General features: G+C 37.7%; 3 protein-coding genes and 1 pseudogene across 3 annotated transcripts, besides 3 other annotated features; all 4 read right to left on the reverse strand.

Moving 5' to 3' along the window:
• Window positions 1-1,331: part of a mobile genetic element that runs on past the window's edge.
• A 1,425-nt stretch (window positions 1,332-2,756) lies between these two features.
• On the reverse strand, window positions 2,757-3,551 carry CG45494 (uncharacterized protein). The gene is made up of 3 exons (NM_001298546.1): window positions 3,179-3,551; window positions 3,051-3,082; window positions 2,757-2,992 (listed from the first exon to the last, which is right to left on the reverse strand). The coding sequence occupies exons 1-2, from the start codon at window positions 3,432-3,434 to the stop codon at window positions 3,066-3,068; spliced, it is 273 nt and encodes a 90-aa protein (NP_001285475.1). The 5' UTR covers window positions 3,435-3,551; the 3' UTR covers window positions 2,757-2,992; window positions 3,051-3,065.
• Window positions 3,552-3,601: 50 nt separating this feature from the next.
• On the reverse strand, window positions 3,602-3,825 carry CR43384 (annotated as a pseudogene).
• A 336-nt stretch (window positions 3,826-4,161) lies between these two features.
• Window positions 4,162-4,449: a mobile genetic element.
• A 78-nt stretch (window positions 4,450-4,527) lies between these two features.
• Window positions 4,528-6,066: a mobile genetic element.
• A 1,424-nt stretch (window positions 6,067-7,490) lies between these two features.
• CG43784 (uncharacterized protein) lies at window positions 7,491-8,285 on the reverse strand. The gene is made up of 3 exons (NM_001298547.1): window positions 7,913-8,285; window positions 7,785-7,816; window positions 7,491-7,726 (listed from the first exon to the last, which is right to left on the reverse strand). The coding sequence occupies exons 1-2, from the start codon at window positions 8,166-8,168 to the stop codon at window positions 7,800-7,802; spliced, it is 273 nt and encodes a 90-aa protein (NP_001285476.1). The 5' UTR covers window positions 8,169-8,285; the 3' UTR covers window positions 7,491-7,726; window positions 7,785-7,799.
• A 50-nt stretch (window positions 8,286-8,335) lies between these two features.
• On the reverse strand, window positions 8,336-9,346 carry CG12655 (uncharacterized protein). Its single transcript, NM_134520.4, has 2 exons — window positions 9,244-9,346; window positions 8,336-8,843 (listed from the first exon to the last, which is right to left on the reverse strand). Exons 1-2 carry the CDS (start codon window positions 9,308-9,310, stop codon window positions 8,443-8,445), a joined length of 468 nt encoding a protein of 155 aa, NP_608364.2. The 5' UTR covers window positions 9,311-9,346; the 3' UTR covers window positions 8,336-8,442.
• Window positions 9,347-10,670: the final 1,324 nt, after the last annotated feature.

Genomic DNA, 10,670 nt, shown 5'->3' on the forward strand with positions numbered 1-10,670 from the left:
ATGATACATTTTGGTCTAATGTAAGCTCTAAAATAATCTCTTAATGCCAATATTACTTCTTTGGTACTTGTTGACTTAGTTAAATAGAGTCTTACAAATTTTGTACGTCCATCTACCACTACAAAAACTAGCTTTTTAGTCCTTGATGAATCTACTGGAACATAATGGGCAATGTGCAACAACTCAAACGGTTTTTTTTCCCTTGGGAATGCTATGTAAAAACCCTTCTACTTTTCCTCCTTTTTAAAGAGAAAGCTACACATTTTAAACAACTTCCTATATGTGATGTGCACTTTTATTTTTAAATTGGGAACCAATAAGTTTTTATGTAAGTTTATATGTATGTATTATAGGTGATCATCCATTTCTACTGGTACATAAAATAATATCCTTTCATCATTTGTTTTTCTGTAAACTATGCCATTTCTCATCTCAAATAACTTAAGGTTTGTCTTTTCTAAAAGAGTTTTTAGTTTTTTAATCATTAAGTCTCTCCCTTGGCAAATGATTAAATTTCAAATCTCTTCAAAACTGTTGGTTTCTACTATTAGAATATTATTATACCGGCCAAGTGCATGGACATGTTGCATTTTATTCCCAGCTCCGTGACATATTTCCCGATCATAGCTTTCCATTTCCAAAGCTCATCTATATATCTATGGATGAAGTTATGCCAAAGATACTAGACACTTTATTCTAGTGTCTTTGGTTATGCCCTATTTAGGGTCAACTTAAGGGCGACGCAATCGGTCACCAGCTTGACGTGTTTTCATGATACATATTTCCTAAGCCTACGAAGAGCATAAATAACCGCTAAGGTTAGAAAAACCGAATACAGTATGTAACCTGTCATCGTTCTTCTTTTTTAAAAGCACTGCATCAAATCCTAAAGAGCTCGCGTCGCAATGTAATTCTATGTGATCCTTGTAATTACCTAATGCTAATACCGGTGGCTCGATTAGTTTTTCTTTAAGCTCACTAAAATAATTCATTTCGTCTTCTCTAAATCGATTTCGATTCGATTCGTCTCTTCTCGAAAGGTCATACAATGGTTTTGCTATTGTCGAGAAATCCTTTACAAACCTTTGAAAATATGACTCAAGACAAACTTGGCTCAAGACAATATGACTCAACAAACTTTGCACTGCTTGAACCTTTGAAGAAATCGACAAATTGTTTACAGCTTCAATGCCCTTTTCATATGCTGTAATGTCTTTCCCGAAAATTGAAAATCCCAAATACTTTATATCTGTTTTAGAAGCTGTTTTTAAAACTCGCATTTATCCATTCGAAGTTCTAATTTACTTTGGGCAAGTCTTTTAAAAATTTCCAAACATTAGCACACGACAATCCATCATAATCCGTGATGATTTCCATTTCCTTGGCTAAAGAAATAGTGAATAGTGAAATAATTGATTCATATCGTTTGGTTACAAATCGCCGTTGATCAACACTATTGTTAACATCATCACCATTATCGATAACGGCGTTTTTTTCCGGAGTTTGGTATTTTTTTCCATTAACGGTATTTTCTTTAGCATCATCTTTATCGACCACTGCTTGTTTTACTTTTTAGTCAATCACTGCTTGCTTACGGTTTCAATCATATTAATGACGTCATTGGTCACTCTTTGTGAAGCAAGAATTTTCTGGAGTTCCTCCCTACCAGCCTCGATCTCAGCGCCTATGTGTTGCAGAGGCAATCCTCCTTCAGCCATAGCCAGCCACTCGTCTTCCTTGACTCACGAAGTCACTGCAAGGATCGGCTTCGATTAAGTCTGCACCATTGGTGGAAAACTCTTTCTCATCGTCGTCATCCGAAACCTATTCTTGGTCTAGATCCGGGTTGGGCGCGTCCTCTGATATTGGGGACTCTCGACGATTTTCGCGAGCTCCTGGGACAATTTCATTAATTCGTACCTCTAGTTTAGCCTTGTTGCCACTGGTTGGTAAGTTAAGTGCCGCCAACCATCTCTTTAGTTGGACGACCGTCAATCATTGTCAAGCGCTTACGACTATGCTTACTTATGTTGAGATCCTAAATGTTTTATCAACTTATGGGGGAGAACCCAATAGTTCAGATGACAATTAAACATAATTTCAGTTGCTATTACGCCGACTTTAGTGCCGTATAGGGTATTCCCCGCTTCGATGAGTCGCTGAGGGCATGAGTATGATAATCATCACCTGCACGTAAGTATGTACATAAGTCTGAGAACTGAAATCAAAAGTGATCACAGAAGTGACATTGATGTGAACGCTGAAATACGAAACATTTTGGTCGGACAATTAGGTTAATAGCCGGTTAAATTTGTTAACTCAGATATAAGTACATACAATATGTACATGGAAGGAAGTCAGATATACTTATCGGCTAATTATTTCAGCCATATGCATATCTCAATTATCCACTCGTACTCATATATGTATATTAGATACAAGCATGTGTGTTCTAGGTGTATTTGCGATTTCCTATGAGGTCATAAGCCCTGCGACTCAGTTATGTTGGCCCAAAAGCTTTATCAACAGGTGTCAGCGCATATTCCACTCCATATTTCTTTGTTTTCGTTTGGGTTCTTTTCGCTTTTCTGCCTTCCGAAGGGGCGGCTAATTACATGGGCGTTGCTCGCCTAAATATATCAATTGTGTGGGCGTGTCCCAAGAAGATGACTCAACCGATTTGCTAATTCAACTTGTTTATCGTTAGTCACTCGAACTGAGCAGCTGCGTTCGAAGCAATAATTTAACAATTTCACGATCTTACGTGCAAACGAATCGTATTTATTTATGTATTGTACATTCATATAAACGTTGAATAAAAAATTCCTTGTAATTGTATTCCTAACAAAACAACGAAATGAATTTACATCGCTTCACTTGGAAAGTTTGAATTTAGTGAGGCCTGCCACTTATAATTTTAGCTTCTTAAAAATGGCAAATAATTGTACAACAATTTGAATACATCCGAATTTTTCGAGCTTATCAGCTAATTCTGGGAAAGAAAGAAGAGTCTTACTATATGGACGAAATGCCTTTCTAATATATCTTACCTTCTTAATCCAAACTCAATCTGAATCTGAATCTGTAAATAATATGTAAATGTTGATTACAAAATTTGATATGACCTGCCTTTTAACTGTTTCACACCAATCATACCATTGATGCGAAGATTACTTACCACTGCCACTGTTACAGTGACTGGCACTTGCTGTTTCCTCTAGCATGTTTAAATAATAGTTGTCGTTATGTGTGCGGATCACACCATCAACGATTAGCGTATCAAGGGCGTCATCAATTCGCCTTCCCATTTTCCAGAACTTCTTGTCTGTAGCTGTGCTCACCGCTTTTAGGATCACCTCCTTGGAGGCAAAGCCACCCATGGCGTCGATGCACTGGATCACCAGGTGGCTAATATTCGATTTTTTTTGCGACATTTGAATATCAAATTTGCTTCGTTTACAAAATAATTTAAACTTTCACTATTATGAATAAATTTTTGTTTAGTAATGTTCAATGTAGTTCTCTAAGCCTTCTGGGCTTACCAAAATCAAATCAACTAATTCATTCTGACAACAACCCACCTTCCAGTAAAAAGCATTCTATGTTTTAGTAAATTTAGTAAAGAATTTACACAACTGAAAAGTTTACATAAATTAAGCTTAGAGACTAATTCACAAAAAAAAAAAAAACGATCCCACACTGCAACCGCATCAAAATCTCATGCCGCCCAAGGCCAATCCAAGTGCTATGGTCACGGTGACGCCCACCGAGCTGCCGATGATTGCTCCGCCATTCTGGTAGCCATAGGTACCCGGGTAGTTGGGGTCCGGCCGTACGCCCATGTAGCCCATGTCCATTGTCTTAAGTTCTGCACACTGCAAACAACTAGACAAGCACAAAGGACTACGAGCTAATTGGAATCATTCCACATCCTTTAATAAAAATGTGTCATTACACAAACCCTTTGCAATTATATAAGGACCCTTATCCTTTATCTTATCCCTTATCTTCTTTTTATACCTTCTAGCCTTCCCTCGAATTTTAGTATGCACATTTTCATCCTAATCCTGAACTTTTTTTTTGGGGCCGCCGCTTCCTTTCTTATGTAATGAGTGCTAGTTGATTAAAGTATTTAGTTGTTAATTTAAAAGGAGAGAATAGCTTCTGCTCTGATTGAAGTTCTTTATTTGAATGCCCAATGTGTGCGCTGATGTTGGGTTCAGCTAACCCGCACATACATTGCTTATATCTATGTATTCTTATATATATGTACATATGTATGCAGAAGGCATGCATATGTTATGTGTAGCTTGACCACTTGAGCTGCAAAGTGCATGCTTATATAAGCGTTAGATCGTATTACTTGGGCGCTGGAATGCTTGCTTATGTAGTTGTTGGCGGTCTTTTGGGTATTTGTATATTTATATTTATTATGACAAAGTGTCACAAGTAGACAATAGATTGCTACAATACTCTACACTTTTTTGTGCCACACTATCTGTCTGTTCTTCTATGTAATACAAGTTATTAAGAGCATGTTCTATTTTATCTATGATATTTTCCCTGTATTACACCTTTACTCCGATCAACTATCATCGGTCTTAGACTCCTGTTAATCCATACCACTTGATCATTGGCTTTCGGTGAACCTGTGGCTATCAGGATATGTTTTACATTATATTCTTCCATAAATTCTTCCAAGTCTTTTGGCGTAAAACAACCATTACGGTCTGAGATGATACATTTTGGTCTAATGTAAGCTCTAAAATAATCTCTTAATGCCAATATTACTTCTTTGGTACTTGTTGACTTAGTTAAATAGAGTCTTACAAATTTTGTACGTCCATCTACCACTACAAAAACTAGCTTTTTAGTCCTTGATGAATCTACTGGAACATAATGGGCAATGTGCAACAACTCAAACGGTTTTTTTTCCCTTGGGAATGCTATGTAAAAACCCTTCTACTTTTCCTCCTTTTTAAAGAGAAAGCTACACATTTTAAACAACTTCCTATATGTGATGTGCACTTTTATTTTTAAATTGGGAACCAATAAGTTTTTATGTAAGTTTATATGTATGTATTATAGGTGATCATCCATTTCTACTGGTACATAAAATAATATCCTTTCATCATTTGTTTTTCTGTAAACTATGCCATTTCTCATCTCAAATAACTTAAGGTTTGTCTTTTCTAAAAGAGTTTTTAGTTTTTTAATCATTAAGTCTCTCCCTTGGCAAATGATTAAATTTCAAATCTCTTCAAAACTGTTGGTTTCTACTATTAGAATATTATTATACCGGCCAAGTGCATGGACATGTTGCATTTTATTCCCAGCTCCGTGACATATTTCCCGATCATAGCTTTCCATTTCCAAAGCTCATCTATATATCTATGGATGAAGTTATGCCAAAGATACTAGACACTTTATTCTAGTGTCTTTGGTTATGCCCTATTTAGGGTCAACTTAAGGGCGACGCAATCGGTCACCAGCTTGACGTGTTTTCATGATACATATTTCCTAAGCCTACGAAGAGCATAAATAACCGCTAAGGTTAGAAAAACCGAATACAGTATGTAACCTGTCATCGTTCTTCTTTTTTAAAAGCACTGCATCAAATCCTAAAGAGCTCGCGTCGCAATGTAATTCTATGTGATCCTTGTAATTACCTAATGCTAATACCGGTGGCTCGATTAGTTTTTCTTTAAGCTCACTAAAATAATTCATTTCGTCTTCTCTAAATCGATTTCGATTCGATTCGTCTTTTCTCGAAAGGTCATACAATGGTTTTGCTATTGTCGAGAAATCCTTTACAAACCTTTGAAAATATGACTCAAGACAAACTTGGCTCAAGACAATATGACTCAACAAACTTTGCACTGCTTGAACCTTTGAAGAAATCGACAAATTGTTTACAGCTTCAATGCCCTTTTCATATGCTGTAATGTCTTTCCCGAAAATTGAAAATCCCAAATACTTTATATCTGTTTTAGAAGCTGTTTTTAAAACTCGCATTTATCCATTCGAAGTTCTAATTTACTTTGGGCAAGTCTTTTAAAAATTTCCAAACATTAGCACACGACAATCCATCATAATCCGTGATGATTTCCATTTCCTTGGCTAAAGAAATAGTGAATAGTGAAATAATTGATTCATATCGTTTGGTTACAACTCGCCGTTGATCAACACTATTGTTAACATCATCACCATTAACCATAACGGCGTTTTTTTCCGGAGTTTGGTATTTTTTTCCATTAACGGTATTTTCTTTAGCATCATCTTTATCGACCACTGCTTGTTTTACTTTTTAGTCAATCACTGCTTGCTTACGGTTTCAATCATATTAATGACGTCATTGGTCACTCTTTGTGAAGCAAGAATTTTCTGGAGTTCCTCCCTACCAGCCTCGATCTCAGCGCCTATGTGTTGCAGAGGCAATCCTCCTTCAGCCATAGCCAGCCACTCGTCTTCCTTGACTCACGAAGTCACTGCAAGGATCGGCTTCGATTAAGTCTGCACCATTGGTGGAAAACTCTTTCTCATCGTCGTCATCCGAAACCTATTCTTGGTCTAGATCCGGGTTGGGCGCGTCCTCTGATATTGGGGACTCTCGACGATTTTCGCGAGCTCCTGGGACAATTTCATTAATTCGTACCTCTAGTTTAGCCTTGTTGCCACTGGTTGGTAAGTTAAGTGCCGCCAACCATCTCTTTAGTTGGACGACCGTCAATCATTGTCAAGCGCTTACGACTATGCTTACTTATGTTGAGATCCTAAATGTTTTATCAACTTATGGGGGAGAACCCAATAGTTCAGATGACAATTAAACATAATTTCAGTTGCTATTACGCCGACTTTAGTGCCGTATAGGGTATTCCCCGCTTCGATGAGTCGCTGAGGGCATGAGTATGATAATCATCACCTGCACGTAAGTATGTACATAAGTCTGAGAACTGAAATCAAAAGTGATCACAGAAGTGACATTGATGTGAACGCTGAAATACGAAATATTTTGGTCGGACAATTAGGTTAATAGCCGGTTAAATTGGTAACTCAGATATAAGTACATACAATATGTACATGGAAGGAAGTCAGATATACTTATCGGCTAATTATTTCAGCCATATGCATATCTCAATTATCCGCTCGTACTCATATATGTATATTAGATACAAGCATGTGTGTTCTAGGTGTATTTGCGATTTCCTATGAGGTCATAAGCCCTGCGACTCAGTTATGTTGGCCCAAAAGCTTTATCAACAGGTGTCAGCGCATATTCCACTCCATATTTCTTTGTTTTCGTTTGGGTTCTTTTCGCTTTTCTGCCTTCCGAAGGGGCGGCTAATTACATGGGCGTTGCTCGCCTAAATATATCAATTGTGTGGGCGTGTCCCAAGAAGATGACTCAACCGATTTGCTAATTCAACTTGTTTATCGTTAGTCACTCGAACTGAGCAGCTGCGTTCGAAGCAATAATTTAACAATTTCACGATCTTACGTGCAAACGAATCGTATTTATTTATGTATTGTACATTCATATAAACGTTGAATAAAAAATTCCTTGTAATTGTATTCCTAACAAAACAACGAAATGAATTTACATCGCTTCACTTGGAAAGTTTGAATTTAGTGAGGCCTGCCACTTATAATTTTAGCTTCTTAAAAATGGCAAATAATTGTACAACAATTTGAATACATCCGAATTTTTCGAGCTTATCAGCTAATTCTGGGAAAGAAAGAAGAGTCTTACTATATGGACGAAATGCCTTTCTAATATATCTTACCTTCTTAATCCAAACTCAATCTGAATCTGAATCTGTAAATAATATGTAAATGTTGATTACAAAATTTGATATGACCTGCCTTTTAACTGTTTCACACCAATCATACCATTGATGCGAAGATTACTTACCACTGCCACTGTTACAGTGACTGGCACTTGCTGTTTCCTCTAGCATGTTTAAATAATAGTTGTCGTTATGTGTGCGGATCACACCATCAACGATTAGCGTATCAAGGGCGTCATCAATTCGCCTTCCCATTTTCCAGAACTTCTTGTCTGTAGCTGTGCTCACCGCTTTTAGGATCACCTCCTTGGAGGCAAAGCCACCCATGGCGTCGATGCACTGGATCACCAGGTGGCTAATATTCGATTTTTTTTGCGACATTTGAATATCAAATTTGCTTCGTTTACAAAATAATTTAAACTTTCACTATTATGAATAAATTTTTGTTTAGTAATGTTCAATGTAGTTCTCTAAGCCTTCTGGGCTTACCAAAATCAAATCAACTAATTCATTCTGACAACAACCCACCTTCCAGTAAAAAGCATTCTATGTTTTAGTAAATTTAGTAAAGAATTTACACAACTGAAAAGTTTACATAAATTAAGCTTAGAGACTAATTCACAAAAAAAAAAAACGATCCCACACTGCAACCGCATCAAAATCTCATGCCGCCCAAGGCCAATCCAAGTGCTATGGTCACGGTGACGCCCACCGAGCTGCCGATGATTGCTCCGCCATTCTGGTAGCCATAGGTACCCGGGTAGTTGGGGTCCGGCCGTACGCCCATGTAGCCCGGCTGGCCGGGATGGCCCACCTGGTTGTTGTAGGAGAAGGGACGACCGTGCTCGTCCGTACCGCTCACGTAGTAGGCTCCATTGCCACCCGCTCCACCGTAGGTACCACGCGAATCGATGCCGGCGTATCCGTAGCTGAACTGCGGATCCTGGCCACTCAGACTTCCCGGCGGATGCATCCCGCCGGACTGGGCGCTCGAATAGACGCCAACGCCGGCCGCATTTCCATTGTTCCAGTGCACCGTTCCGGCCTGGGCATCCACTGGATTCAAATGAAATGTGCTTGAATTAGTAACGCATGTAAAAGGTAACTTTCCTTGACCACAATGTACCCGCCACTTCTCGTGGACCAAACATGCTACATGGTCGTTATCAAAATGAGACCTAATACTATTACACATTTTAAATCAAATAGTTTAAAAATTTTGCTTTCATATTTGGTTTCAAATAGAAGAGATCAATAATTTGCTGATAATATCGCAGTGCTTAATTCTCCATTAGAAGTTGAAATTGAATTTGTTTACTTGGCACCGTCGAAATGGTATCGTGTGTGCGAATGCGATGTGTTATTTTCCATGGAAAAGCCGCTGAGGTTTATACGTATGTTTATTTATCGTATTTTTTGTGCGATTTTTCATATGTTCTGTTAGCGTTTCACTCACCAGCACTAAAATGAACTAGTGCCAATCCGATAACAATGACGATCAGAATGCGATTGAAATTCGACATGTTTTCCGAATGCGCGTTTGACTTCAACTAAACCGCTTCCAAAGTGCCATTGACGGTTTTAAACTCGATTCCCAAGCTCGGCTCTCATGTTATGAGTAACAATAGCGATTTTCTGCTGCCCTGAGTCATATTATTTGGTGTTTATTTACTCAATTTGAATGGAGCTGTAGTTTCGGTGGGGTATGATCAAAATAGGCACTTTATTTAGCACTGAAATCGAAAATCGAAACAACAGATTAAACATCTTAAATCTTTTTGGGTAAAATATTACCACTAGGTATCATATAGTCGAATTGCACAAAAATTTTCTCTGTTACAAGTTTACAACCTGTATTTATCTCACTCTGTAATTAGATATGACTTGTGACTTGAGATTAACAAAATAGTTTCGGTTAGCTGCAGGTAATGGGTATCTTTTAGTCGACGCACTTTTCTCAATTAATTTGCGTCTGCTTTATTAAGGAATCCTCAAAATAAAATTTAGCTATACTAGTGGTATTAATTCTTCTTATTGTTCATATCCATTCATCGTTTATTTGTTCCACATGCAGATGAGATTATTTTCTTTTCGATCAAAGAACATAAAACCGCGGTCGTACTTTATTTTCCCAAACGAGAACACGCAACTTCAAGTGCTTTCATGTTCGAGTGTCGAGATGTTATTTTTTTTTTTTTTTTTGCTGTATAGAACACGATAATTGGTTGGGTCATTAATGATATGCACGACACGGGCCGGGGTCATTTTGGGTTAAGGTGTGCTCCCATGTTGGTTTGCCCCAGAAGTCGAGATACATACATACATACATATATGTACATAGATCTTCTGGCGAATGGGGAATGCCGAGTCACAGTGCTTTGATGATCGCCCGAATTGTATTCGAACCTTCGTTGATCTTTTATGACCAAGTATATTTTGCATACATATTTTTCTAAATATTAACATATGCATGTTGTATATGCATATAAATAAACAAATATATATATATATATATATATTTATATATGTGTGTATTGTTGTCCGTCCGTTTCGCACTTTTCAGGTGAGTGGCGTTCGGAGGCGGGCAAACAATGCAGGTACGTTGTGGCTACCGTTCGACGGAAAATACATACAAACATACATATACATATGTACATACATGTATGTAGAAAACGAAAAGCCTCACAATACAATTGGTGGGCATGTGCGAATTGTTTGCTTTCTCAGTTGTGACGTAAAGCAATTTAGGTCGGCCGATAGGGTTATGCTAATGGACTATTCAATACCTTATGCTTGTATTTTTACTGCTTTGCCGAAGATAGTGAAATTGAATAGTGACTTTGTCATTCGACTGACATGTTCATTGACGTTCATTATTCATAG

This window comes from Drosophila melanogaster, chromosome X (assembly GCF_000001215.4).
Source record: "Drosophila melanogaster chromosome X".
Lineage (NCBI taxonomy): Eukaryota > Metazoa > Arthropoda > Insecta > Diptera > Drosophilidae > Drosophila > Drosophila melanogaster.

Bases quoted from the DNA above. Each gene is read 5' to 3' on its own strand.
- CG45494 (NM_001298546.1), bottom strand. From the start codon at position 3,434: ATGTCGCAAAAAAAATCGAATATTAGCCACCTGGTGATCCAGTGCATC.
- CG43784 (NM_001298547.1), bottom strand. From the start codon at position 8,168: ATGTCGCAAAAAAAATCGAATATTAGCCACCTGGTGATCCAGTGCATC.
- CG12655 (NM_134520.4), bottom strand. From the start codon at position 9,310: ATGTCGAATTTCAATCGCATTCTGATCGTCATTGTTATCGGATTGGCA. The intron at 8,844-9,243 runs GTGAGTGAAACG...ATTTGAATCCAG, and splicing joins ACTAGTTCATTTTAGTGCTG to TGGATGCCCAGGCCGGAACG.